At 53.2% G+C, this 27,845-nt stretch overlaps 2 protein-coding genes across 7 annotated transcripts; one reads left to right on the top strand and one right to left on the bottom strand.

The window, feature by feature from the left end:
* Nucleotides 1–38: 38 nt before the first annotated feature.
* Nucleotides 39–11,439, bottom strand: GGA1 (golgi associated, gamma adaptin ear containing, ARF binding protein 1). 3 transcript variants are annotated; one of them, XM_074826594.1, is made up of 17 exons: nucleotides 11,306–11,439; nucleotides 10,392–10,476; nucleotides 10,007–10,082; nucleotides 9,298–9,396; nucleotides 7,862–7,985; nucleotides 7,249–7,349; nucleotides 6,068–6,148; nucleotides 5,516–5,653; nucleotides 5,292–5,373; nucleotides 4,763–4,870; nucleotides 4,328–4,483; nucleotides 3,490–3,554; nucleotides 3,169–3,347; nucleotides 2,772–3,055; nucleotides 2,383–2,552; nucleotides 2,021–2,131; nucleotides 39–1,845 (listed from the first exon to the last, which is right to left on the bottom strand). In XM_074826594.1, the coding sequence occupies exons 4-17, from the start codon at nucleotides 9,379–9,381 to the stop codon at nucleotides 1,735–1,737; spliced, it is 1,794 nt and encodes a 597-aa protein (XP_074682695.1). In that variant the 5' UTR covers nucleotides 9,382–9,396; nucleotides 10,007–10,082; nucleotides 10,392–10,476; nucleotides 11,306–11,439; the 3' UTR covers nucleotides 39–1,734. The 3 variants fall into 3 exon arrangements, with proteins under 3 accessions (XP_074682695.1, XP_074682693.1, XP_074682694.1); XM_074826592.1 differs by lacking the exon at nucleotides 11,306–11,439 and adding an exon at nucleotides 11,066–11,227; XM_074826593.1 differs by lacking the exons at nucleotides 39–1,845; nucleotides 2,021–2,131; nucleotides 11,306–11,439 and adding an exon at nucleotides 11,066–11,227 and having other exon boundaries at nucleotides 2,397–2,552; nucleotides 2,704–3,055.
* On the top strand, nucleotides 11,355–27,635 carry LGALS2 (galectin 2). 4 transcript variants are annotated; one of them, XM_074826596.1, is made up of 5 exons: nucleotides 11,355–11,478; nucleotides 18,963–19,078; nucleotides 25,803–25,885; nucleotides 26,176–26,335; nucleotides 27,413–27,635. In XM_074826596.1, exons 2-5 carry the CDS (start codon nucleotides 18,992–18,994, stop codon nucleotides 27,557–27,559), a joined length of 477 nt encoding a protein of 158 aa, XP_074682697.1. In that variant the 5' UTR covers nucleotides 11,355–11,478; nucleotides 18,963–18,991; the 3' UTR covers nucleotides 27,560–27,635. The 4 variants fall into 4 exon arrangements, with proteins under 4 accessions (XP_074682697.1, XP_074682699.1, XP_074682696.1 ...); XM_074826598.1 differs by lacking the exon at nucleotides 11,355–11,478 and adding an exon at nucleotides 14,335–14,460; XM_074826595.1 differs by lacking the exons at nucleotides 11,355–11,478; nucleotides 18,963–19,078 and adding an exon at nucleotides 20,921–21,059.
* Nucleotides 27,636–27,845: the final 210 nt, after the last annotated feature.

The raw sequence follows: 27,845 nt of genomic DNA, 5'->3' as shown, positions 1-27,845 counted from the left end.
CCAACCCTTCCTTGGGTAAAACGGGAGACAAGACAGGGTGAGGAAAGAACTCTTTATTTCCCATAAATACAGCAGATTATTCGCGCCGGGCGTTTTCGTTTTAAATCTTTTTGTTTGTTTTCTTCCATTTACAGAATTTTGCACTGAAAATATATACAAGTCTGTTCAAGAACCAAACAAGATCTGCAAAGAAAAGAATCCATACAAAACCCTGAAAAGAGACCAGAAAGGGAAGTAAGACACAGCAGAACCCCAGCATAAAGACCTTGCTTCCCCCTCTTCTCCACCACTTGCTGCGCCCAGCTCCGAGACACCTCACCTTCCCTGCCCCCAAGCCAAGAGCATGAGGCACCCACTCCCTGCCATCTCACACAGGCCTCCTCCTACCTCTAGCAAGCCGATGCAGGGCGCAGCTTGCCCCTGCTTTTAAGATCAGGCTCTCTTAAAACCAGCTGAAGGATGGGAAGCAGCTCCTGTGGTTGCAAATCCCATGGGGATGGGGATTGCTCAGGACGTGCCACCCCCGGTCTCCTCTGTGCCTGCAGATCCCCGCTCTTGTGTCACAGTGATCAGGCAGCTGGGGCAAACCCCCTCCCCGCTGCAGGGAGCCAGGCCTGCCCACGGCTGTGGGCAAAGGTGCACAAGGCACAGCTGTAACCCCCCCTTCCACCCCCCACTGCAGCGCTGGGCTCCCAGTGCAGAGCTTAGTGGTGCCCCTGATGATGGGCTGGGCTGGGCTGCAGTCGCTCCCCGACTCCCCAGCCCATCACCAACCCCCACCGTGAGAAGACCCTGACGAGCTGAGCCAGCCCCCTGCCTCGCCAAGCTCGCTGGGGAGGAAGAGCATGTGCTGCTTCCTCTCCCTGTCTGGAAGGAGGCTAGGGGAAGACTCACCTCCTCAGAGCACGCCCCTCTCAGGGCTGGCACACGGGACAAAGCCCAGCAGCACTCCCCAAAGCTTGCTGTGGTAGATAAAGCACACGGGAAGGGTGTGGGCTTCCATGCGGCAGCGGTTCAGTGCCCAGGAGCTCCAGCTGAAGGGGATGGGAGGGCATGGAGCAATCCCTTCCCTGACCCCGGGGTCCAACCCCAGGGCCCACCTCCCACCAACGCACTTAAGCAGCTGAAAGGAGGGAGATATGGGAAGATCACTTCCCCCTGACCCCCCCTAAAGAGAGACACCTAGTCCCTGCCCAGCCTTGCTCCACACCAGCTCCAGTATGATCCCACCACACCGGGAACCCCTGGGGCCCAACTCCAAGGAGGGGGTAAGGGGGACAAGAGGGAGCACCACAGAACACAAAGCAGTTGAAGGGCTGGGAAGCACAGAGGAGACAGACAAGGAAAAGGATCTTCCTCTGCTAGGCCTTGCCCCAGGCTGAGGCTGTTAAAGCTCCCCATCCTTGTTCCCCACTGCACCTAGAGGGGGAAAAGCAGGGTTAGAAGAGAAGCTAGACAGAGTGGGGAGGGAGTGTCGCCTTCAGAAGAGCAGGGAAGGCAACTGTTCACCCACACTAAGCTTTCCACTCCACTGCTAGTTTTGTGGGATGAACATCTCCTGGTGTCTCTGCTCTCCTCCTTGAGGCACGCTCCCTCTGGCCCTTGCCTGGCCATCTGGAGAATAGAGCATGAGCAGCAGCCTCCCACCCGCCCTCCCCATCTCCTCAGGCTGCTCCAGCCCTGCAGGGCTGGCTTCCCAAGGACTCTGCAGTGTAGTGCCTGCCATGTGTGGCCCTAGAGGTTTCCCCAGGACTCCGGTGGAGGGAACTGGTCCACGTCCCCCATTTCATTGTAGGTTTGCTCTCCTATGGTGAAGGTCAGCTTGTACCGTAGTCTCACTTTCTCCTGGAGACAGGGGAGAAAGTATAAGCGGTCAGAAGCAGGGGAAGAAGGGCATGAGGCACAACCATTCAGGTCTCCTGGAAGCTGCAGAGGGCAGAGGAAATAGGGACAGGGTAGGCAGGCTTTATCCAGGCAGCAAGACCAGCCTCTGCTCATGCCCCAGGGATGGTGCTGTTACCTTCTGTGGGTTAGCGAGCAGCAGGACTTGTGTGATGGCACTGGGGTGGACAATGGGGTTGAATGCCGGCAGCTCCATGCCTGAGGGAGGCTGTAGCTTCACCTTCATCACCTAGGGAGAGAGAAGAGCATCCTGCATGCCTGAGAGAGAGGGACTTGGCAGCCAGAGGCCCTGCTCTTGTATCTGAGGAGCTTCCACTGCCTAGTCAAAGAGAAAAGCATTGTGCTGGTTCCTGCTAATCTGAAGGCAACACAACTCACTCTCAGCCCCAGAAAGCTCTCTCCACTGACCCTGCCTTTCCTGCAAAAGCAGAATCACACTTTGTCCCAGCCTGGGAACCTCAGCCCCAGAAGCGGCCTTACCTTGGGGACGGCGGACTGAAAGACAATGTTGCGGATGGGCTGTGGGGCCGTGCTAAGCATAGAAATCACCACCACAAGTACATCAGGCCTCTCGGGCAGGGCATCCTTCGCGAAGTGGAAAAGGACACGGAAGCCATGCTGATCATACACCGTCACAGGGAGGATGCTGCCTGTGGGAAAGGCAGGGACAGCCAGCAGTCAGCCAGGAGGCAACTGGCCCTGCAGCAACCTTTCCCCATCACCCAAACTCCATACACAAGTAACAGAGACACCATGCCTCCTTAACCTCCACAAAATCCAACAAGCAAGAAGTTTCCTCACATTCTTCCCTTCCATGTGCACATGGTTTGTTCCCCCCAGGCTTGCCCCCCTCTTTCGCCCCAGCTCACTGGGTTTGATTGACTCCAGAGGCACAGTGATGTTGGCCAGTGAGATCTCCTGGGGCAGCGCAGTGGCAGGAGGCCGCAGCGGGACTGCAGTACTTCCTGCTGCTGTGGTGGCAGCTTTTGGAAGAGTAGCAGGGGCAGGCAGCTCTGAGGTCAGGGGCAGCGTGGGGTTAGGGGAAACACTCTGGAGCACAGGCAGAGAGCTGGGATTGTGGGCCACGGTGCCAGAGCTGCTCCTGTTCTGGAGATCCCTCAAGGTGAGCCGTGGGGGTGGCTGATGCTTCTCCCTGTAGGGAGACAGAGACAGCAAGGAGTGGAACAGGGCACTGGAATGTTGTGTCCAGCACCGCAGAAATGGAAACGATGGGGAGTCATGCGAGATTGTGCCACCCCTGCTTACCATCGCACTTGTTGAGACTCTGGAGGCAAAGACTGTTGCAGCAGAGTCTTGCCCAGGAGGTCCAGGTCATCCAGGCCACTGGTGAAAGGAGAAGGTTTGGGGGAGGATGCGCCAACATCTGCTTTGACTGGTGGTGTTACTGCGACAGGGGTGATATTGAGCTCGTTGCTATCCGATGACTGTAAAAAGAGTGCACAGGAGAGCCCCCCAAGCAGGGTCACATATCAGCACCAACCATCAGATGTGGAACGTTCCCCTACCTACTCCCTTTGTTGCTTTCACCACCCTTCCCACCCTCTGCCCTGGCTCCCAGCACATTACCTGGAAGCTGTTCCAGCCACTGCTGTCACCAGCCTGGGCAGGATGCGGTGCTGGGTCATTCAGGCCTGCCGAGGGTAAAAGCAAACATGAAGCTTAGCTACCAAGTGGGTAAGAGAATTAAACAGGGCCTGAATAAGACACAAAAGCAGCAGGCCAGAACCACCAATGTGGTCTCTATCTCTGGCCCTAATCCTTGCATGGGGGAGAGCCATGAGGGTGAAACGTGCTGCTTCTGCCCAGAGATCCTCATTTACACTCTAGTTCTTACTGCAGTTAGCAGAGAAATGAATACTACTGGGCTGACAAGCGTGACTGACAACACTGTCTACTTCATGCTGTTGTACTCAAAGGGCCTTTCTTAGGAAACAAACACTTTGTTGGGAAAAGCAGGACTCTAGAGCCTTCTAAGATTGGCACCTCACAAGATTTCCATGTGAGCAGTTCTGGAAGTCCTGCGCATCTGTTGTCAGCTCGTGACTTCAACTGCAAGGAGTAAACATGAGGAGCTTGGGGTGATCCACCCTTGTGATCCCATCTGGGATGGCCATTGCATCACTCTCGATGTACCTGCCAGGTCAGTTTTCCCAGAGCAAATCAGAGGGCACATCCCTGCAGGCTCTCTCTGACTAGCCAGGAAAACACCACAGGACTGAGGTTCAGAATCATAGCAGGGTCTTTCCCTCCTCCCTCACACTTAGTGAAGGACACCTCTTGGTCTTTCATTATTCACCTCTCCCAGAGCTCTCCCTTATGCATGTTCCTGCCACAAGGAGAACCATCCACGCAGACTGTCCAGAGTCAAGGAGAGAATAAAGAGCTTCTGCTCTGGATTTCTCACCTAAAGACATGAGTTCATCATCCAGCAAGGACACAGAACCAGCTTGGTCAGGCATGGGAACTGCTGAGCCACCTGAAAGGGTGGGCAAGGCTGGGTAGGAAGGGCCTGTTGCTGGAAGATCCAGGCCTGATAGATCCAGAAGTGCTGAGGTGCTGCCTGCAAAGAAGAAACACTGAGAGACAGAAACCTTATCCAGGCCTTATCCAGTGTGCTGATGCCAGCTCCCATCCTTCCTCACACCTGGGAAAGGGAACTCCTGCTCTGCTCTCCCTTCCAATTCCCTCTCTTCATGCCTCAATCATTTCCACAAGCCCCACTCTGACCTCCTGCAGGTTTCACCTTTCCACTTCCCTCAATCCCCTCCTACATTGCAGGGAACCAGCAATAGGGTCCCTCTGCTTGACCTGCCTGTCCCCATTCCCCAAGTCTCCTCACCTCGAAGGGGAGCAGCCACTGTCTCCCCATTGATCTCTTCTCCCTGAACAAGCTGCTTGTAGAGATTGATCACCTGTGTCAGATTGTCATTGGCTTGCAGGATCTCCGCTGAAATGGAGTAGGTGGGAAGTAAGTTTGTAAATTGTGAAGAAACAGAGTGAGTTTTATACCCCATATCTGTCTACTCCTTCAAAGCAAGGCCCAAGGAGCTGGTAACAGATAGTGTTTTTGCAATTGTTGCTGCAGACTGCACCAGGGTACACAGACACCTTCACGGCAGTCTCAGCAGGACAAGCTCAAGCATCATTCATTCCTACAGTGAAGTGGAAGAAGCCTGTAACACTGCTGATTGCTGCCATGTGCCCTTGCTTAGTACCAAGCCATAGACTAGCTAACCTACAGTGAGTAATTACCCCAAACAGAGCTGCAGCTGCTGATAGATGCCATGCCATGGGCAGTCTAAGCACAGGCTCCCTGAAAGAAAATGAAGGGAGAAGGGGACAGAATGAGAAAGGCCAGATACGCTTACCCAGAGCTTCATCACTGTCTTCTGTGTCACTGGCGAGCCGGAAAAGCATGGGCCTCATGCGCTCACAGCGCTGATACAGCTCCTGGGGGAGAGGAGAAATGGGTGCTGAGGCAAGCAGCAGGATGGTCATTTGAGGGTGCAAAACAGGCAGGAGGAACTTGGGGGGGATGGGGTCACCCATCTCTGCTAAGCCCAAGGAGGATGCTGGGATGGGCTTTCCTCACCTTCATTAGGTCCTCATTGCTCTCTGTTGTCTCCCCCTTACTGTAGTTTGTCACCATTTCTGTCAGCAGTCTCACATTGTTGTTCACCTCCTCAATGGCATTCACCCTCTTGGAGATCTTCTCCATGCGCTTCTGATCCTGGAGGGGAAGGACATGGGGAAGGATGTCCTTGCTCTTGTCTGCAACTTGGAGAGGAAGAAGGCTGGGCCAGCCAACACACCAACTCCTAAGGCACAACACTGCCCTCAAAACAGCTCCCACTCCAGTGGAAAACTCCAGATCATCTTTGGGCCAGCACTTGCCAAACAGGGATGGAACTGCCGCAGATCTAGTGCTGCAGCAGGGCTTGGGACACACAAAGCGCCCAGAGCCATTCCTCCAAGTAGCCAAAGGATGGCAGAAATCATGTAAGAACTCTTTAGCAGCTGCCGCTGCAAAATTTTGGGCAGAAGCTCCATACATCTGCTTGAGGACAGAGAGCCACTGCTCCCTCGGTGCCAACCACTGCCACCCAGACCATGACCCCCCAGCTCCCCTTTTCACCAGCCCCACCTCCTGAACCATCTCCTTGATGAGCTTGTTGGCAGCCCGGAGGTCCTCAGGATGGGAGCTTTTCAGGAGACGAGCCAGTATCTGCAAAAGAGAAGGTACCTCTGAGCCCAGGCTGAGGTGGCAGCCAGAGTCACTCTTGCAACACCGGAGACAGTAGTTACCCCTGCCCCAAACTCATGTCTGGCAGAGGCAGCGGACAATGCCAGCCGTTTGAAAGCCCAGCCACAGGAGCTTGTGGGCTATCGGAGGCCAGGGAGAGAAGTACAACTGGTCTTCCTTTTCCTGTCGTGGTCCTGGTTATGTAAGAGAGGTCTTTCCCTGAAAAGGGAAAAAGCAAAAAAAGGGAAAAAGCAAAACCTGCTCCTGCCTGCCCATTATGCATCATGCATGGAGTACAACAACACTAGTACTGAGGAAGAGAGAAAGCCTGGTTTATGCAGGAATTGCCAGGGGATTGTAACAGACTCCTCCTCAGAGCTCTTCATGTGCCCCTTCGCACGCACAACTGGTGAAAAGGGACATCTCCTGCTTTCTCTCCCCCTCCGTGGTCAGTGAACAGTCCCACTGGCCACCTACATATCCTCATGTGCACACTGTGACCCATGGAGGCAAAATATATCCCCTGCAGCAAACTGGCATCACCACTCTGCTGCAGAACTAGACCCAGAGGGGCCCAATACTTGCTTAAATGTATCAGCACTGATAATGCAGGGGTTTGTCCGAGTGGTGACAATTCTGATAGAAAGGCAATATAACGTGGGTCCAGGAGGGTACAAGTAGTTGGGCAATAAGCAGATTGCAGTGCTGGGGGTGGGGAAGAGATAACAGCAGCAGCATCTGGGGCTGGGATTTAAACCTCATGGCCTGATAACTTAGAAGCCTGGAGAGTGCACAGCAGCAAACCTCTCAGAACCTGCTGCACTAATGTCAGCACTTCACCCTTTGCACCATCCTGCAGCTAAGCACTCCAAAGGTCAAACAGACCCACATGTCCCACCTCTGGCTGTTTCCTTTGTCACGGTTTTGGAGCAGGCCCTCAGTATTCCTGTGATGTATTTTCTGAAGGACATCATGTGGAGCAGGGGCCTTGACTCTTTCTGGATCTCTACCTCAGGGGGTCAGGAGATCCTGGAGCAGGGAAGATGTTGCTGACTGTGCCTCTCCTTGCACAGAGCCCTTACCTTGGATTTCTCTTCATCATCAAAGATGATGTTCTTGGGCCGAGGGGGAGGTGGCGGAAAAGGAGCATCGTCAGGCAGTTTTGGGTCGCACTTCACAATTCCTGCAGTAGACACCAGTGGAGAGGTCGGGAGGACTCACCCACTGGGTGACAGCACTGCCACATAGGTCTTTGCTTCCCTAATGGCCCACCAAACCCAGCTGGAACTGAGGGTGTGTGGGTTTGCTCCCGCTACCTGTGATCCTGGATTGTATTTTCATGGAAGAACTGCCCTCCACTCTCCATAAATATCCTCTTAGAAAAACCCAGCATCAACTGCCAAAGCACTTGCAGCCCTTCAACCCCAGACCTTTCCAGTGCCCCACCTCCTGTAGGAGCAAGCAGATGTTCCGTCCAACCCATCAAGGAACTCAGACCACCAGCAACTCCCTCTGCCCCGCTAAGAGCCCCAAGGCACCCACTCCTTCACCTGCCCCTGGTGCTGAGCCAGACTGATGGATGTGCTGGGTCTGGGCACAGGAAAGGGAGAGTCTTGTTTCGGATTCTGCCCAGACAAAAAATGAGGGAGGGCAAACTGTCTGTCCACTTTCCCCTTCCAGACAACTACCTCTCACCTTGTTTCTTCAGCATCTGGTAGGCTTCCAAGATCTTCACCTCGTGAGGCAGCCCTAAAGTCCAGCTGTACATCAGCTCCAGGATCTTTGACTTCACTTTTTCCGGTGTCCGGCTGCCAAGGTACTAGAAGAGAGAAGAGGCGGCTTGAAGCTGATCTGAGCCGTTGCAAGCCTGGCCTGTTCCTCTCCTCCCCTCCCCCAGGAGAAGTGAGACCGTTCCTAACGGCACAAGGACAGGGAAAGAGGAAGCAAGTAGGAAAGCTCACGAGGCCCTTGCAACACGTCTTATGCTGTGCTTGGTTTTCACCACAGGAAACACAAGAGGTGGGAGAAATGCTGCACCAGCAGCCCCTCAGCAACATGCAGGGACAGGTGGGAAGGCTCAGGCAGGTCTCTGTCACCTTCTGAAGGAACAGGTACTGTTAACAGAAGCTGCTCAGCAAGGCAGCCCTTCAGGAACGAGGTGACAGTGGGACTGGGAGGGGAAGAACTGTGGGTAACAGTCCCTAGGGCACGGCCAAGCCCTCTCTCGCAGGGGCACTCTCCAGCACAAGTGCCTGGCACTCTTCAGAGCTAGGTGAGCCCTAGATGACCAGCACCCAGCAGTGAGATGTTCAAACGTTACAGCTCTCCCCCTGCCATGAAATCATCCTTCACCCTTCTCCTGTGGGTCTGCTGGGGGCACTGGTGGTAGAAACAGTGCACATGCCACCAGAGGCCAGTGGCTTAAGGTAGAGGACATTCTCTAGGGTGCCTAGCGAGAGGACTTTAGGATGCTGCTGTCACTGTCCCTGGCTATTCATCATCACAGATCACAAGCTGTGACTGGCAGACGAAGGTTTTCCTTAGTCATATTCAGTTTGTGTTCCCTTAACTCTATACTTGCTGGTGTTAACTGCCTTGGCTGAATAGGAGCGCATGCACAGCTTGTTCTGCTGCAGGAACAGCAGCATCAGCAGAGGAGCAGGTAATGACTTGGTGCTTCAGATGAACTTGCCAGAGCACCACTGACTAGGCCTGGGCTTGCCCTCTGAGAACATCTCAGCCGGGTTGGGACACCCCAGAGAGACATGGTCACAACGTCAAAGCTGGGGCAGGTTCCTGAGCACATGCAGCATGGACAGATCCCAGCAGAGATGCCGGGAAGATGACTTCAGGCACACATGTGTGGTCAGTAGTCTCACAAGCGCTGGTTGCATCATGTCTAGCTGGCCCTCAGCTTACTGCATCAAGAATCAGCCTGGAGCAGAGGGGTGAAAGCTCACCTTCCCACCAGAAAACTCATCAGGGAACAAGGACTAAATCTCGTACTAGCACTGTCCTGTATCCCCCACATCCCAGCGGGTGTCTGACCTTTCTGCTCAGCCACCACTTCTTCCCAAAGCCCTCCTGCCACCAGGTTCCAGTCCCCTCCAGCATGATGCCCTGAGACCCACCTTGGGTGACACCACTTTGATGAGCTCATTGAGGAAACGGAACTTGCCCACCTCGTCGTGGAAGCGTTTGCCGCAGCTCTTCATGCAGGACTCCAGCACCTGGGGAGAGGGGCCGGATGAGCCCCAGCATGGGGTCAGCAGCAGGTTCAGGAGCCAGCTCCCTCCTCACTAGTCACGGAGCCTGTGGCTATCCTCACAGCAGCATGGAGGGACACCTCATCTCCCTCCCAGGTGGTTAAGCACCCTCCCAAAGGGAAGCAAGAAGCTTTTCTTCTTTGGGGTCAGTCTTTGCAGAGATGGCTCAACTGCCCATGGAAGGGGATACCCTTAGAGAGCTCACAAACACCAGGGTTTCACAGCGTGGATCCACAACACAATTAAGAATCATAGAATCATTTAGGTTGGAAAAGACCCTTAAGATCATTGAGTCCAACTGTTAACCTAATACTGCCAAGTCCACCACAACATAAACCAGAAAGCTTCCTATCAACTTCAACAGGCTATGATCCTTTCTAGGAACAAGACCTTTCCTACCAGTCACCCGTCCTCTACTGCGGAACCACCTTCAGCCCCTCTCCCACCCAAGGGCCCAGGTGCTCCAGGGCTTTCTCAGAGGGAATTCAAAGCTTCTCGTGCTCCTCCAGTCAAACTGGAGCAACTCCACACCATAGCCCTCCATCTAGTTCTACCAGCCTGCAGATGCTCTTACCGTGAGGGCTTGGATAGCTTCCCATTCCTGCGGAGACTGGATCTTGTGGGCAAGAAGTCGAGTAGCAAGTGGAGGACTGGAAGGAGTGAGGGGGAAAAAAAAGCAACTAGCTGGTTATTGATGAAAAGCCTGGTACGTGTGTTTCTATCTGAGAATCCAGGGTTGAAAAGCATGTTGCAAGTTTAAGGTACTGATAAAGCACCAAGACACCTCAAAACCCTGAGGGAACCTTCTGTTAGTGCACCAGGACCCACCCCCTGCTCCCACTTTGAGAGGCTTCATGCCTATTCAGCTCTTGGGACAACCCTGCCAAATTTTACCAGGTGGGAAATCATAACCCAGGCCTGTGACCCAGAGCAGCCTGGGGAAAGGACGAAGCACTTACCCCTCTAGCTCCTTATTGAGCTGCTCACAGAAAGCATTGATACCATCCCAGTCCAGGTCCTTGTTCAGGGGGTTTGTTGCTTTGTCTGCAGGTGGGAGAAGGGGACAGTGAGAAAAATCTCCCCAGGAGGGCAATATTGCTCCTGTTCCCTCCCTGCCAACTCCACCAGATGCACTGATTGAAGATGACATGGAAGCAAAGGCACACTCGTGTCCGCTGGCACGTTCCTGTCGAAGCCCTGTGCACAAACTGTCGCCGCCGCCACCACCACACGCTGACCCACCGTTGCTGCACAGACATCCACCAACACACTCCCTGTCCCACACTCAGCTGCAGGGCCTCATCCGCAGGCCCCAGGTGCACCCACAGCCATGGCCACGGCCACCTCCCCCGTCACACGAGGCCCCAACACCCCCACTTGCCCCAAGCCACCCCCTCCACACGCAGGTGGCTCCGCCCTGACACCTCGCTACGTGCGACCCCCAGCCCCTCCCCGTGAGCACCCCCCCTCCCCTCAACACCCCAGTGCCCCCCAAAATACCTGCACCCCACCCCATCTATTCGCTCCCGCCCCCCCGCCAGCAGTGTCGGCCGGGGCCCGCTGGCGGCGCGGCCGGGCCGTGTCAGAGAGAGGGAGGGGAGGAGAGGGCAGAGGTGGTCCCAGCCGCACTCACTGATGCGCGCCTCCAGCGTCTCGGGCTCCATGGCGGAGGGCCCCGCCCGCCAGCTCCTCAACGGGGCAGCGCCGCGCCGCCGCCTACCCGCCCGCCCCGGCGCCGCCGAGCCATCAAGAGCACACCGCCCCGTCTAGAGCGCCGCTCCGACGGCCTCACCATAGAGCGCCGGAAGTCGGCAGCACAGAGCGCCACCCCCGCTCCCAGCGCGCCCCCTGCCGAAACGCACCCCCAACCCACCATAGAGTTCCCGCGCAGGGGAAGGAACGGCGCAAGCCCGGGGCAGGAAGCGGAAGGCTCCAGGAAAAGGACACAGAGAGCGCGGGAGAGCAAAGCGGCCGGGGGCCGGAAACCGGCTGCCTCGCGGAAACGCGCCGGCCCGGCCCGGCCCGGAAGAACCCTCGCTCTGGCAGGTGAGGCCACTTCCGACTCGGAGCCGAGCGCTTCCGCCGCGCGGAGCTGCATGTCCTTTGAAAGGACACGGGCCCGGCGGCTCCGGCGCAGGCGCGGTGCGGTGCGGCCCGCCCGGCCGCAGGGGAGCGGGCCCGGGCCCTGCGCTTCTCACGCTTTGGTGGCTGTGGATGGCATCTCTAGGGGGCGGGTGGTGGCTTAGGAGATATTACAAATAGCAGTAAGAGAACGCCCGTGCCCTGGCCCGAGTCATCTTTAAATAGCTGCCAGTCTTCGCCTGGCAGGGCCCGGCCCGGCCTTCTCCAGCCTGGCAGAGCAGCTGAAGCGGGGGCAGTTGGTAAAGCCCTGGAAATAACTAAGGGCTCCAGGAACATAAACTCCATTTGTCCTCTTTCTCCTTGCAGCTGTGGTAATTCAGGCCAGCCCTAACTGTGTCACTTGATACCACTTGTGTTCTCTGTGCTCCAGTGGTCTTGGAAGGAACGGTGTGCCCGTGTTCCTGTGGTGATTTAAATTCTTTTTAAATAATGCTGGCAAAAGGTGCCAACTCAATGACCTTTGGGAGTGTAGGCCTCCACCTGTTTGAAGAGTCCCTTGAGTGCCTCTTCAGCACTGGTGCTCAAAGCTGCCCGCTGGGGCTGGCCCTGCTGGAGCCTCTGTGATAAGAGTATGATACAGCCTATTCAGCCTTAAAGCACCTAATCCTGGAGACGGATGTCTGAGTCAGAGTGGTCCTGTGTTGGGTTACTCATTTACAGTGCTAATCCCGCAGATGGCAGGCAAGGGAACTGCCCTGATGTCACACCTAATGTCTTTTCCTTATGGATAGCCATTGTTTTAGGGGGGATTTTTTTGGCCATTATAAAGTACTTTTTGGCACTTAAATGTAGTTCTTTTTTTAACTGTTACTGCCTTGCATCACAAAGCCTTTTTTTTAAGTGCCTTTCATAGTAAATTGCCACATCCTTTCCTCTGCTGTGTTCAGGCAGGTTTTACACAGGTTATTTTAATCTTATGAGTCAGCCTTGCCTGTCATTACGACCTCTCTGATTTTTCTGAGAATCCTTAAGTCATCTTTAGGAGATTGAGGCCTAGATATTGCTCTTCTAGGTCATGTATGATCTGCATAGAAGGCATGCATCTCTTCTCTCTAACCCACAAAGCCATGCCTCTGAAGGAGTGGTTTTGCAGTCTGGTATTTCACAGCCCCCTTTTCCTCAGGTTTCGATCTGTCTGAGTCTCAAGGTTGTTTATTTTCCTCTCTTTGGCAACACCCAGTGGTTAGCATGTCTAGGATGAACGGAAGGCTGCACCTCTTTTCAGCTGGTTGCAAACAATGGCGAGTGAACTCATGCATAACAGTCGTGTCAGCAGCGGCCTTTCAAACCTTGCTTTTGTTTCTCATAGATTTAGGAGTCTCCCTTTCGGTTACATCTGCTTTCCATATAACAAGAACCCTAAGGGCAACAAAGAAAGCTATCTGAGTCTGAATTTTGCTCCCTGTAACACTGGCTAGATGATGTGTGAGCAAAAACCTTTCTCCTCTTCCTCGATTTATTTTTAACGACAGCTGGAATCTCAAACTAGGTTTGGATGCAGTGAGACACTCCGTGTTGTAATTAACACTGCTCCAGAATGAAAATACTGGATCTATAATTAGCTCGTAGCCAGTTGCAGAGGAAGGTGATTATGTGCAAGCTGGAGGCCTGGGTAGTTGGCGTCCTGGTGAAAGGAAAGCTTGTGCTGGCAAAGGGGTGCGGGATCCCAGTTTTGGCAGGCCCTGCCGCAGACTGCCCCGCAGAGGGCAGCAGCAGGCAGGAGAGCTGCTGCCTGATCAACCTGGGTTTAGCAGATAGCTCTTGCTGCCTGTACAGTCGAGGTGAATCGCAAAACAAACAAAGTCCCTCTCAGTTGGGAAGGGAAGGCGGCCTTGCAGGAGTGGCCGCGTCGCTTGGGAAAGGGGTTTTCCACCCACCAGGTCATCTTCAGCCAGCCAGAACCACCCTGTCAGCCTCCCTCTGTCCCAGTGTTTGTTTGGTTTCTCTGCCTTGTGTGTTTATGCAAAAGCTGTGATGTTTTTCAGATGGGCTTGTGTGCAGCAGCGAGAGCTTTTGTGGGCTTCCTGCTGGGTCGTCGGCTCTGGCCCATGATGTGAGGTTCCCTTTCCCCTGTCACATTCTTCTTTCCTTGGCAAGGCATTCTCCTGGAGACCTTTCACTTTCCTGAAGCTTGGTACCGTGGTCTTCTGTTCCCATTTCTTGTTTTCCTGCTCTGACTGACTGCAGCAGCCAGTTCCTGGGATTTTGGGCTCAGTTTTACCTCTACTACTTTCTCTTGGAACAGAGCTGGCAGCACCTCTCCTGACATCACCTCAGACCACGCATCTCTTACGCAATCCTCTGGATTTGCAGCCCTGCTATTCCTGACCTTGGCTAATCTCCTTTCTTTCGCAATACTTTTAAGCACCTTTCCCAGCGGAGGGTTGCAATTAGAGAGGCAAGTATAGAGTTGCATACTTCTCTAGAGGGAGAGCAGGTTTGAGCTCCTTTAATCTAATAGGAAATGTCTCCTTCCCTTTCATATGCAGCACTTTCTTGTGGTATGCAGTCATTCACCAGGATTGCTCCCTTCCATTTCTTTCAGCGTTTCCCTTTTCACTGTAGGAAGACCTGTCCCCGGTGATCAAAGACATCCTTCTACAACTGCAGGAACAGAATGAGGAAACAGGATGTTGGATAAGGGATCAGAAAACCTGCTGGCTAGATCTCTGCAATTAAGCATGTCTCGGAGCAAGACTCAAGGAAGGGCACAGCTATACTCGCTGCCTCAGTTTCTCCGGTCATTAGCATGGGGATAATTGCACTTGGTTCCTTTGGGGAATTGCCTTGACCTCTATATACTAAATTTCCTTTCCAAGTTGGTTCTGTCAGAGCAACTGGCTCAGCGGGACAAGCAAGTGAGAGAAGCAAATACCAGAATTAGAGGTGAGCTGTGCAGCTTTCCACTTCCTTGTGTTCGAGCCCTCCTTCCAGACTGGGCAACTCAAGGGGTGTCTTGATCCTTCGACTGAGTGGGCAGCAGTGCCCTCCTGGCCAGTGCAGGGAGTGGCAGTGCCTTGTTACCCCTGGGGAAGGCTCACCTGGATTTGCTGTGGCCAAGTGTCTTCCCAAGAGAATCCAGGAGAGTCAGGGGATGCTCTGAGAACATGGGAATACTCTTGCTGCTGAGGAACAGTATCAGCAGCAGGCAAAGATGAAAGAAAACCGACAGGACAGAAGTCATAGTCATGGCTTGGGGGCTGATAGGTTCTGTATCTGGGTAAGCCAAAAACAGAACAGGGAGAGGAAGACCTGCCAGTTTAGAGAGAGAGCTGCTTATATTTATGGGGCTGAAGTGCACTGAAGGCCCCCCAGCCCGCAAGAGGGAGCCTTGATGAAGTCATTCACTGCACTGCTGATGAGATCAGCTCCAGGCAGGAACAGATCCGCTACCGATACAGTGCACTTGGGATTCAGGTGTTGAGAGGCACTTGAAAAGGTGAAGAGATTCACCCATTCTTGCTCTAGCCCTGACTTGCTGTGTTATTGCTAGCAGATGGAAGAGGCGTCATTAGAAAGCACAAGTATTGGGAAAAAGTGGTTTAAGAGCCTGGATTTTGCTGAGGTACAGTTTGGCTCTAAAGAACAGCAGGAGGGAGAAGGAGAAAAATCCTATTGCAAAGGCATTTTTCACAGGCATCCAAACATGATCTGAGCAGAGATTGGTGGCACAAAGCTAGGCATCCTGGAACAGATCAGGGAGCCCAGCTGCGGCAAATCCCCAGGCCAGGATGATGAATACATCCCTGCATTGCAGTGACAATGAAGTGTGACTTAGTGAAGCGTTTGCCGGGGATGTTTAGCGTAGCAGCCGCCCGGGGAGCTCAGAGACGCAGCCGTGTGCAGCCTCTCTTTTACAACGCGGCACAGGGGGGAGGCATTCCCGCTGCGGGGTGCCCCTGCGCCAAATGCACGTGTGCTCGGCTGTGCAGCTAGCTCAGGTTTGGCAGCTGGTGAGCTTGAATAGATGGGTTTTGGCTTGGGCTTGAAAATCCCTCATTGCCAGTGATCCTGCTTTGGCTGCAGCTGCCTCAGGTTCCCTAGGAAACTTCAGTGCTGGCTTAAGTCCGGACTGTGAAATGGCAGGAGGAGGAAGTCCAGCAACTCTCTCACTCCAGCCAGGCTGCTTGGCCTCTGCTGCTTGGCACTGCAGCCAGCTTCAGCCCCACTTTTGGAGGCGGCAAGGAGCAGCAGGAAGGAGTGAACCCAGTGCCGGGGCATGGTTGATGTAGGGTTAGGAATAAAAAGAAAACCATGACCCAGGAGGAGGAGGGAGATGCAGAGTCTGCATACGCAGATTTCCTGAGGGTGGGCCTGGCCTTCTGAAGGCTCCTTTCTGGTCCCTCTGGCTTCGCCTGTCTTAGTAAACACAACAAGAGCAGGGTCAGGCCTGAGTGCTGCCTCGGGATGATGGCTCATGTGGTTGTTAGCACCCTCCCTGGCGTGGTTTTGGGCTGTGCCAGCTAGCAGTGATGCAGCACCCAGGAGGCACAGCTGGGGACAAGATGGACTGGGGACTGTTCCCAACAGGACCTTGGTGTCGCCGAGCATTTAACCCCATGGATGGGAGCTGTGCTGTGCTCCTTGCTTTTGGGGCCAAGAGTGAAATAGCTACACCCTGTAAACCCAGATCCCTCTTGAAGGCAGGCTTTTGAAGTGCAGTCCCCTGCAGCCTGCATATTTACCCCCTCATTTTCCACTTTTTCCCTCTCTGAAGATGGGAAATGTCACACAACAGGTTGTAGGTGAGCGTGTGGGGTAGGAGGGTGTGCGCACCAGACTGAAATTGGGAAATGCTCTGTCTGCTGGACATGGCTGAACACAGGGTTGTGACTCAGTGTCCTACACCCCGTGCTAGTGGTCACTGGCCACATTTGACCTCCTAACTTGTGGGGTGGGAGAGACGCTATTAGGAAACGTTGCCCAAGCGCATGAGGTCATGGGGGTGTGGGGGCCAGCTCCTGGATGCAGGGAATCAGACAGGCCTGGGCACACAGACTTGTTGAATTTGCCCCACTGGCTCTCCTGCCTCAGGCAGGCAGAACAAGGAGCCCATCATATTGTCCATGGAGCACATGATTCTGCAAGAGCTTCCCATGCATGCACACCTCTGTCCTGTTTCCCCTGCCACCCCAAACTACATCAGGCTTGGGAACTCACTCAGGGGGCAGAACAGGGACAGAGCTCGTGTATCTCCCACTTAATGTGCTGCTCATGGATGAGTTCCCCAGCCAGAGGAAGGATCAGGTACACACCTCTGGGTGCGTCCCAACGGCCTCTTCCTTGTCCCTGCCTGGAGGGGCTATGTTCAAGCAGCACGCTGCTGCTGCTCTCAACCCAGTGGGCATTTCAAAGGCAGTGTCCACAGTCTGTGTCTCACCGCAACCACGTTGCACCTTTGCCATCCTCAATCTGCAGCCCAAGTCCTCCTCTGTGCAGGAGGAGGAGATGCTCCCAGCAGAGGCTGCTATTCTTTCCACCTCCTTCCTCACGCAAAGTAGCTTTGCAACTTGAGTAGCTTGCCTCCCCGTAGCGGTGCTCTGGCTGAATTTCGGGAAGAGGATGCATGCTGGGAGTCGATGCGGTTAAAAGCAATAGTGTCCTCACGTGGCTTAGGAGTGGGCTATGAGACCTCTTCCGTCCAGCCATCCTCTAGCTGCTGTGCTGCTCCTGCAGTCTGCCAGCAGCTTGCTGGTGTCCAGAGTAGACACTAGGCACTCTTCAGCTCATCCTGAGCTGGGTGCCTGGGGAGCTGCATCTCTGCTGGAGCTGTGCAGGAAAGATTCCCACCCCTTTCCTAACGAGACTGAGTGAGTAATAGAGATGTTCCTCAGGGACGGTGTTGTAAGGAGTGCTACATGTGTGTTCAGTACCAGAGAGCAGGTCTCCACTAGCTTTTCCCTGCTGTTGTGCAGCAGACATTGATGCATGTCCCATCTTGACAGAAGAGATAAGCTATCTGTGTGCAGATGGGAACTTGCCTGGCAGTTGCAGCCACTGGTCCTCCTTGCACTGTTCTTATCAGATCTCCTGGCTTGGCAAGTCTGTTTGGTTCATGGTGGATAGCAGTGTTTGGGGCTATTTAGCCTGGGATATGATAAGATTTGTCTGGTATGAGTTGTGTTCAAAGCATTTAGTTTGTAATACCCCTCTCGGGAGCAAGCATTCTCCATCCAGGAATCTGACTGCAATTAAAGTCAGGTGTCTGCTTTGCTACTGGGCAGCTCTCAGGGGGAGCAGTGCAAAGAAACCTGGGGTCAGCCAGAGAGACACAGCCAGGTTCTGGCCTGGCTGTGTTGCCACTGGTGGGAAAAGTAAGGACAGCAGGAAGAGACACAAACTGGAGGGAAGGGAAAGAGAGCCAGAGGCAACAGCCTAGCATGCCTGCTGGGAACGCAAAACAAACATCCACTGTGGTCAAGTGAGCGTTTATGTACTACTGGCTACATGGGATGGGTCAGAAACAGGAGCAGAGGCTCACAGGAGCCAGAGGAGGGACAGGATGCACATATGGGACTGGTCAGCAAAACAGGGTGTCCTCAAATGCATGGGGTGTCCCTTAGTGCCCAGTATAGTGCTGGAAAAGGAGACGAGGTGTCCCAGCTGCTGCCCTGCTCCCTGCGGTACCGTGTGGACAGTGCCATGACCTAGCAGGCTCAGGTGCTGGCTTCAAAAGCTCCTTCACCTGGTGGCAACTCTAAGCAAGGCTGTGGCTGTAGCTCCTCACAAGAAAGCAGGGAAAAGGTAATTTAGCACTCTTTGTGCCAGTGAGAGTTGAGACCTCCTCTGCACTTTGGTTGTCTTTGGCACTCTTTCAGCGGGTCAGGCTCCATCCACTCTTTTCTCTGTGGCTTGCTTTGGAAGGGGGGAGGAGAGGAACAGGGAGAGTTGTCTGTGTGGGCCTGGTCTTTTCTTAGGTCTCCTTCAGATGCCTGCAGTTCCCTCTTTAGATGCCCATTTCCTGCACTGAGTCATTTTGGGATGTGGATTCCCTTTTTTTTGGCAGCTTTTCTTTCCCATTTCCATCTGGTTTGGTTTTTACCATTTCATTTTGCAGGGCCATCAAAGGGAGTTTGTTCAAGCTGATTTTGGAGCAACAGATAGTTTTGACTTGACAGCTCCTTCCTCTGCAGACCTCAGCCATGGCCTTAGATCCAGGGTGGGTTGCCCCTTCAGACCCTCTCAAAGCTGATGGGTGTTAAAGTGGCCTGCTGCTTCCTGGCAGGGATGAGGGACACTTGACTTCAGTGATGCGAACATGGGAGAACAGACCTTTTTTTTTTCTTTCTCCCCTTCTTTCCAGCCCATGAGCTGTTAATTCTTGTGGCTTTTCAAAACTTGCTATTTCTCCCTTAGCATTCTTTCTCTCTTTTTTTTTTTTTTTCCAGTGGATGAGCCACCCTTGGCATCACGCCTCATGTGTGTGACTCAGATGGATTCTGCTTGTCTGAAGAATTCCTGCAAGTCTTCAGAGTTGTCCAACCCGCCTGGGCTCACACTCAAAGTGAGTCATGCAGTGCCAGCAGCCTTGTTCTCCCTGTGCAGGATGGACCACTACGTGTGGGGATGGGGCAGTCACTCTCACTGCATACCCTTGCTGTCCTGTGGGGTTGAATCTGGGATGGCTGCTCAGAGCTCAATGGAGGGAGGTCCCCATGGACCTTTTGTGTATGGTGCAACACTATGTTTCTTTTTGCTTATGTGAGTTCCAGCCAGCTGGCCTCACACTTCCTTTGTTGTGGGAAATGGTCCCCTTGAAGTCAGGGGAGTTGGGCTTGGGGCATCTCGGAAGTCCCCTGGCTTCCACTGTTGGAAGGCATCCGTTCATTTTGAATGCCTCTGGTTTTTGGACTTAATTGTCCCAAGGGCTGATTTTTTTCAGAGTCACTGAATGCTCAGTACCTCCTACTGATAGTAGATGCTGTGGTGAGAGATCAGCATCTCTGATACTTGAGCTCCATTTAGCCAAGGGAGCCCACCTTCCTTTTAGCTTCTAGGACAGGTTTGCCAAGCTGATTTTTTTTTTTTTTAAACTTGTCCGTGGGAGCTTTAAGATGAGAATCTAAACAAGAAGAGGTTTTTTTGGGTGTGAACGTGGGTATCTGTGCCTCAATTTCCCTATGTGCAAGATGAAGGGGCTGCCATCTTCCTTACTCAATGGTAAGATAAAGCTGTTGGAGATCTTAATCTCTTGGTACAAGATGGAAGTGGAGCATAAGACCTCATGAAGCTGATCCTTTGTGGAGAGCTCTTTGGAAGATCCTTTTCCCATTAAGCTAATAATATCTCATCCAGCAAATCTGGATAAAGCTGGGAGATCCCAAAAGTCCAGGAGCAGGGGAAGCCATGAGCCTTCTATGTATCTTCTCTTTGCCAGTAGGGAAGCTTTCAACAAAAGTGCATTTTTAATCTCCAGATGTGGTTTTGAAAGCCTTTTCCACAACACACATTCCTGGCATGCCCCCATGAGGGAAAGAATTAGAGAACTGAAGGCTGGAAACAGAACTGGGTGGCATGTAATCAGTCCTCTGACCACCCTTCCCCACTCTCTGCTGGTTCTGTTCATTTTCCTGCCCCTCAGGCAAGCTGAGGACCCACAAGACGTGACTCATCTGGCTGCTTGTGTTGATGAAATGACCCTGATGCCTTATGAACCAGCTCCCATGCACGTGAACTACCTTCCTCCCCTCTCTGTGCACAACTTGTAGCACACAGAAGTGTTGCCACAGACTTCAGAGCTGCCCGAGTGAGATGTCCCCTGCAGAGGTATAAGGACGTAACTTCGCCCTGGGGATGAAAACCATCTGTTAGAGCACATTTGAGCTCCCCATGGAGATGGGAGATGCCAGTCACTGTGTCACCGCCACCTTTCTGACAGGGTAAGGAGAGAGATGGAGTCTGAGGCTACCCCCTCCCTTGTGCTCTTGATCTGCTCCACTGCTTGGTGCAGGTTCCCTCCACTGTTGCCCCTAGTCCTGAAGAAAGGTGGTTTTTTCCCACATTTCAGCTCTTCATCTAGCTTTGTTCTTCCTCCTTATTCCCCACATCCTAAGAAAGAGAAATTGCACTCTGCAGATGAAGGGTGGTGATGCTGGTGGACAGTCTATTGGAGGCTGATAGCCCTCTAATCCCTTGCCCCCAGGTTCAGAGCATGGATGCTACTTCCATACTTCCCACAGGGGTTCCAGGTGATGCACTGTCAGGGAGCTGGGGCATGAGGGGTGGCAGGAGATTCACCTCTGGTCCTTTGTTCCTTCTCATTTTAGTTGATCCGAATGCAGAGACTTCAACGACTTCCCTAGAGGAGCCATCCCGCTCTGGTTAACCTCTTAGGCATGAGGTTAGTGCTCATGGGCACCAGTTTCCTTGTGCTCATCGTTGCCTTGTCTTCTCCTGCATCTCCTGGACAATCCTCTCTTGTACACACCCTCCAGATCCACAGACCTGCTTATCCAGTCTCCTGCTTACCTCAGTGTTTGGCTGAGGTAAGTACTTTTTGTTCTCTCTGTCCTCCTCCATTAGGAAGCTGGCTGGCTGTCAGAGCTTAGGGATCAGTTGGGTGAAGGTTGCAGCACTGTCTGCTGAGAGGTAAACCAACACCCCTTGACTAAAGGGGAAGCCAATCCCACCAAACCTATGGGAATTTCTGTGACTGGTAGGTGGAGGGCTGTGCAGCTCCATCACGAGGTGTCCTGAGCCCTGGCCTCTGAAAATCCAGAGCTCAGCTTCTTGAAATCCACCCCTCTAAGGCAGGGAGCATTCCCCACCTAGGCTTCATGAAAGGGGGAAACTGAGGCAGAAACGTGGCTTAATCTCAAATGCTGGGAGGAACCACAATCAGGGCCCAGATGAGGTCAGAGAACACAGTTTAAATCAGGTCACCACTTGATATTTATTGTGTGGAGTTTTTCTTTTTTCTTTATTCCTGCACTGAAATCCTTCCCCAGAGGCTATTCAAGGAAATAAATAGCCAGTGGAAAGGGACAATAGCTTGCTGTGGAGTACAAATTATATGAAGCAGTAGGAAATAATAGCAGAGTGAGCAGCTGCCACTCTAAGAAAGAATGTATGGTCGGTCTCTCCAGCTCCCTTTGCCTCAAGCAGACGCCAATGCCCAGTCCACGGCACAGACTCCCTGGTGCCTTGAGTGCAAAATGGGACACAGGCACCTTTTCCCCTCTGCAGTGTCCTCCTCCTGTGCTGCTTCTCTGATGTCTAGTGCTGAGCTGAAACCACACCCTTTTGTAAGGGTGCTAAGGGGATCTCTCGCTTCCTTTTGCAGAGATTGGTTTGATAGGGGGGCAGCGGTACACACATTCATGCACCGGGTGTGGCTGCCTCACCTTTCCCTCTCTCCCTCTTCCCTTTTGGGCTGAGCATCATGTCTGGTGATGACTCATGTCACACCTGCAAGGGACTGTTCATAGCTCATGTTGTCTAGAGAGGATGTGTTGGCTGCCCTCTCCTCCAAGCACCTTGGAGCCCTTCCTCAGGGCAAGGATGGCGGGGACCATTTTGGTGTGCTGGTGGGGATTTTGAAGGCTGCCCACTGCCACAAAAGGCCCTGAGAAACCTCTCACAGCTGGGGTGGTTGGGCTACCTTGGCTGGGAAGTGGGGAAGCCTGTGGTTTTCCTCAGGGCTTCATACCTAGCTGGCTTATCTCCTGCCCGAGTAAGAAAACAAAATACTACTGCCAGCAATGATGCTGCCGAGGATCTTGGCAGCATGCTGGGGAAGGTGGCATTCAGTCTGTTCTCAACAGCTGTGTGGGTGCCCTGTGGTAGAGGTGGCAGCTCTAGGCTATGGTACATGAGGTGCTGCTGTCTGGATCCACCCTAAGGGTCCTTAGATCTCATGGGTGCTCCTAGTGGCCTGAGATCTCCCCAGGACTAGCAGAAAGGGTGGGAAGGACTGTTAACCCCAAACCCTACCTTATGGGACCTCTGCAAATGGAGCTGCCACATTTCATGGGGTGAAAGCACTCTGCAGAGGACCTGCCCTGCCACCCTTCTGGCTGAAAGCCAACGTGGTTGAATTGGTCTCTTCCCTCCTTAAAATATGATTTTTTTGGTTTTCTCCATGCAAAATTGCAGGCCTGCTTGCTCCCTGTTGGAAGCTCGCCTTGCCCTCAGGTTGGTCATGGTCTCCACCCTCACCCCAGTGACTGCTTGTTGGGTCTCTGCTGTTCCAAGGCACCCTCTGGGAATTCAGCAAAGCCTCTCCTGATGCCAGCAGTGTGAACATGGGCATCCTACACCAGTACAGGCCAATTGCCCTCTGGCCAGGATAAATGTCTATATGGGGCCCTGGAGAGACACTTGCAGGCAGGTACCCTATTATAGGATCATCTCTCTGGGGGTGAAGGGTTCCTGGATCCCTTGCACTGGTGGCTGCCAGCTTCCACAACCATTGCTTATATTTTCCTCACTGCACAGACCCTCCACCTCCTTCGCAGATGCCTTTTAGCCGGATTTCCTCTTTCTTTGGGATTTACGTTCCCGTCATATCACTGTTTCCCCATGCTTTTTGCTTTGCAGTGTCTGCAGGGAAGTATCATCCCGTCCCCTTCACCCTTCTTTCATCATCCCAATCACCACCTCCAATTGCACTGGAGAATTTGGGCTCTTCTGGAGTCCCTAAAGTCTCAGCCCCTTCCTATGTGGGGAGCACATACCCTTGCATGAGACTGCATACCCCTGCACAGGACTGGTGTGTGACCATGCAGAGACTCGGCTCTGCAGATGAAGGAAGTCACCAGCACTGGCAGAGTTGCTGCCTGGTTTCCCACTATTGTTCCCAGTGGCAAATAAAAGGGGGTGAACGCCCCTGCTGAGCATTGTAGGAGGGGGGTTAATGTTACTTGATAAAATCTCACAGCCCCTCTCTGAGCAGCTCGGGCCTCTTTCCTACCTGTCTCCCTCCCTGCATATTCTCACATCCGTGGTAATTGTGGCTCTGCACATAACTCTCTGTGCGGGTAGTTTTTCCCATCCCTCAGACACATGTTGCTCTCCCTCCTGGGCAGCCTCACGCTCTGCCAGTGGGATCAGTGGATAAATCCCAGTGAGAGTGATGTTTCTGTCTGCTCTGTGTGGGAAGTGGGGGGAAGGCTCCTCTACGTTGCTGGCCTGGGACCCGGGTCTTGTCTCTGCCATAAAATTCCTGTGTCACCCTGGCCAGCCACATAGGACAGGATTTTTCTGACCGAGTTTAGGATCTGTCTTGGGAGGTAATCTCTTGAGTTCTAGAAGGGTTGTTTCTCCTGGCTGGCTTAAAGTGAGTTCAGCTAACTAATCTTGATGGTGGCTACGCAAACTGTCTTTGTACTGACCTTGTCCCTGCAAAGGGACAATGTGAGTTGCTGGAAAGAAACCTCTTTCTTTCAAGCCAGTGGGATGCTCTGATATTTTGAGAGGGGGGTTCTGGGCTCTGTGTTCTTTCTGGGATGACTGCTGGGGAGCAGGGTGATGTGAAGGTGTGTGCGGGTGGGACACAGCAGTGTGACGGCAAAGAGACCCGATGCCAGAAACCACCATCCCCAGCACCTGCTCTGGCTGGCTCCACGCTCAGCCCGGGGAGGTTTCACCAACAGCTTCAGTGACTTCAACAGCAGACAAATTCCCCAAGCCTGCTGGGCTTTATGACCCTCTGCTAATAGGAAACACCTCCAGGGAAGGAGTGCTTATCAGCACTTACCTCTGTTTGCTTCAGGAGGTTTTGGGGAAGGGCAGAAGCTGTCTTCCAGCTGGCTGTCCAGCAGCAGGATGACTGCACTCAGCTACTCTCTGCAGGGCTTGGGAGGGGGGCTGAGGGACTGCTGGTCTCCTGAGCCTTGGCCTCCTCCTCCCTCATGCTTTCCCACTGACTTCTGGTGTCTGGTAAAACACCACCTATTTGTTCAACCAAATGAACAGAATGTCACTGTCTGCTGACTCATAGCTCTTACCTGGGAAGCAGACAGGAGGGGTGATGCTCCCCTGTGAGGACAACATTCCTGTGTCCCAGGGTTAGGGAGGGTGGGGCTACTGAACCTGATGTGCATGGCTGCTCAAACTAAAAGGCTTGGGTCTCAATGGAGTTTGGATGGGAGGTTGCAGAGAGCTCCCACGTATTGCTACTGCAATCCAGGCAGTTGGGCCTGAATCTAGAGCCACAAGAAGGGAAGGAGCTGAGATGCCACTAATGTCACTCCTGCAAAGGACTGTTCATAGCTCATGTCATCTAGAGGGGATGTGTTGGCTGTCCTCTCCTCTGAACCCCTTGTAGCCCTTCCTCAGAGCACCGTGGGGAGGGATGGTGGGGACCATTTTGATGTGGTGGTGTGGATTTCGGGGGCTGCCCCCTGCCACAAAAGGAAGGAGCCGGAATGCTTCTTTTGTTAGAACTTCTACATGCAGAAAAGAAGTGAACATGGTGGTCACACCCCCATGGCCATCTGGTAAGACGCTTGTCCTGTGTGGTGTCTGGAGTAGCACCCCTAAGGGCTGTGTGTGGTGGTCCCTCCACTGGGAGCCCACCGAGGAGGCTGGGAATTGGTTAAATCTCCTGAAGTCCCTAATGAGAGGAAGTGTACATAGGGAAGCTATTTCTTTGGATCAAAGTCTCCTGGCTTAATAGGAGTTGGTGGAGCCTTGCAGAGGCGGGGGTGCTGTTAATGTGTAAGCCACAAGGAAGTTTGGGGATGTAAGGTCTTCCGTGTGAAGCGTTTCTGAGCTAAACTGCTGGTGGCTCCCTGCCTGGTTACTCTACCCTCCAAGGAAGATGGCTGTAAGGGCTGCTGCTCCTGTTCTCTGTCACCCAGGGTCCCCAGCTCAGCAAGGCTAAGCAAGGGACCGGCAAGCCACAGCAACCTCTGTTTTCACCTCTTGCATCGCTTGGGCTGCAGGCGATGCTGCCCACCAAACCCTGGGTTGTGCACCTCTGCTTTAACCCTCTTTGTACCTCTGCTGTCATGCTGTCCTTGTCTTCTGCTGAGAACAAGCCTGTTTTCATCTCCTCTCTCTCTGATGTCATTCCTCGCTTGCTGGCTTCACTCAGCCTGCTCTTCCCTCACTGCATGAGAAGCAAGACCTCCAGCATGGAGGGGTTTTGGCCATGAGAGGAAATCTGTCTGAGAGCAGATGTCCTCCTGGCTGGGGCACCTTCTCCAAGCAGCACCTTCTCACTTGCAGTGGCAGGGGAGGAATGGCTGAAGGAGCCCCGCAGAGTATTTTTCTCTCTGCCTTAGGAAAAATTTGAAATATTCAACCTGGATATGAAGACTGGGGATACCCTGAAGGTCAAGGGCAAGATATCTGATGATGCTGACAGGTAAGTACAAAGAAACCACCTCAACTTGCCAGGACTGAGGTGGGATGCAGAGGGAGGTGGTTTTCCAAGGTCTCCAGGTACAAAAAGCATGAGCATAGTTCAGTGTTAGGGGAGCCCCTACACCACCACCATGCAAACTCTCCTGGTGCCTGAGCAGAATGAGGAAACAGGAGGCATTAAGCACCTGCAACACTGATGGAGAAATTTGGTGCAGAGCTGTGTGTTGGATCTCAGGTCTTCCAAGACCCTGCCCTGCCCATGCAGCTGATCTTCCTCCTGTTCACCCACAGCTTCAGCATCAATCTCGGCTGCAGCTCTTCGGATCTGGCACTTCACTTCAATCCCCGCTTCAATGAGTCTGTCATTGTCTGCAACTCCAGGTGCTCCAAGGCCTGGCAGGCAGAGCATCGTGATAACCACCTCTGTTTCTCCAAGGGCTCCACTATCAAGGTGAGGGGTTTGTGCTGGTGTGCTCTTGTAGGGGGTGTGTGTGCTGGGGGGATTCCTGTACCCTAGTACTCCCAGTCCCATCCAATGCCTCCTGCTCCCTCCCAACAGCCCCTCATCCTCTGCAGTTTTGGTCCTGATTGCCATTTCCACCGCTCCTTCAGAACCCCAGTGCTTCCTCTGGGAACTTTTCATGAGCTCTGTCTGTCTCAGGCTGTAAGTGCTTTCTGACCCCCATACCTACCCAGCAAGTGAGTGTACCAGGGGCACGTATGAAGGTAAAGGGGACCTCCAGGAAGCAGGATCTTGCTGCTCTTTACCTTATTTCTCTCCCTAGTTCCTTCCTGTGCAAACATAGGCTTTAAGACAACCCAGAGTTCGGAGCAATGTCCAAAAACCTCTCCCTCAGTTCTTCTGTCCTCACTAATCCTGAATCCATGCTGCCAATTTGTCCTCCATTCCCTGCTGCTGTGGATCCTATCTTAGTTTCTGTCTCACCCCATCTGATGTCCCAAGACATTAACAGGGCTGCATTTAAGACCAGTCCTTTTCCTACTGTGGTGGAGAGGAAGCTTGTTTCCTTAGTCATGGCTGGCTCTTGGGGAAGGGTGGCGAGGTGACAGCTTTGGGGAACAATCCCTTTAATTTGCAATGATCAGTGATGCGTTCTTGTCCTGTCTGCTTGTGTGTGTTTATCAGTGAAGGTTCTTTTTCCTGGTCACGGGCAGCTGCTGAGGGCATTGGGGTGACAGGTTTATTCTGCCCTGTTCAGAGCAGATCTAAGCCGTGTGGCATATAAAGACACACTTGGGTTTAACTGCTCTGAGTTTACAATCTGAGTAGCTGAAGCAGCCCCAGGAGAGATCCTGTCCCCAGGTCTATCTAGCTGCTATCTAGCAGCTTAGACCCTTGATGTCAACTGCTTATTTCCTGCATCACCCTCAGCTCAGCCCCCAGCATCTTGCTTAAGGCTGTAGGGTCCAGGTCCAACCCTCATGTGTAACAGGCCTTCTGCCTGGATGCTCACCTCCTAGTCTCCTTGTCCCCAGTTCCTGCCCTTCCTCCCCTCTTTTCTCCCAGGTCATCATTGAAATGCTGGCAGACAAATTCCAAGTGAAACTACCAGATGGGCATGAAGTGGAGTTCCCCAACCGACACTGCTACGACAAGATCAGCTACATGAGCATCAAGGGAGGCTTCAGGGTCACCTCCTTCAAGCTGGACTGATGGGCACTGCTTCCTAGCTTGAATAAAAACCCAAGCAGTGGGAGACTGCTTGCTCCAGCTGCTATGGCTTCTGTGAGGTCTTTGCCTCTGTGGCTCTGTGAGAGACAGCGACAAAACTTAAGGTTTTTTTCCCACCAACAGGAAAGCAGCCCCTGTTGGATGGAAATAGCTCCCAGATAACAGCAGGTGTTTCTCCAGGTCAGACCAGGATGAATGGATATTAGGTAGGGCAAAGCAGGCTCTAGGTAGGGTTCGGGAGGGGGAGTTCACTATGTGATTGGTCCGG

Source organism: Strix aluco, chromosome 5 (genome assembly GCF_031877795.1).
Source record: "Strix aluco isolate bStrAlu1 chromosome 5, bStrAlu1.hap1, whole genome shotgun sequence".
NCBI lineage: Eukaryota > Metazoa > Chordata > Aves > Strigiformes > Strigidae > Strix > Strix aluco.
The sequence above is the reverse complement of the archived record's forward strand: the minus strand, read 5'-3'. Positions and strand labels throughout refer to the sequence as shown.

Coding starts and splice junctions, on each gene's coding strand:
- GGA1 (XM_074826592.1), bottom strand. CDS start 11,096: ATGGAGCCCGAGACGCTGGAGGCGCGCATCA. Junction 2,553..2,771: donor TCTGGAGTCAATCAAACCCA/GTGAGCTGGGGC, acceptor CCTTTCCCACAG/GCAGCATCCTCCCTGTGACG. Junction 2,132..2,382: donor TTCAGTCCGCCGTCCCCAAG/GTAAGGCCGCTT, acceptor CTCTCTCCCTAG/GTGATGAAGGTGAAGCTACA.
- LGALS2 (XM_074826595.1), top strand. CDS start 20,925: ATGGGCACCAGTTTCCTTGTGCTCATCGTTGCCTTGTCTTCTCCTGCA. Junction 21,060..25,802: donor TACCTCAGTGTTTGGCTGAG/GTAAGTACTTTT, acceptor TCTCTGCCTTAG/GAAAAATTTGAAATATTCAA. Junction 26,336..27,412: donor CCAAGGGCTCCACTATCAAG/GTGAGGGGTTTG, acceptor CTTTTCTCCCAG/GTCATCATTGAAATGCTGGC.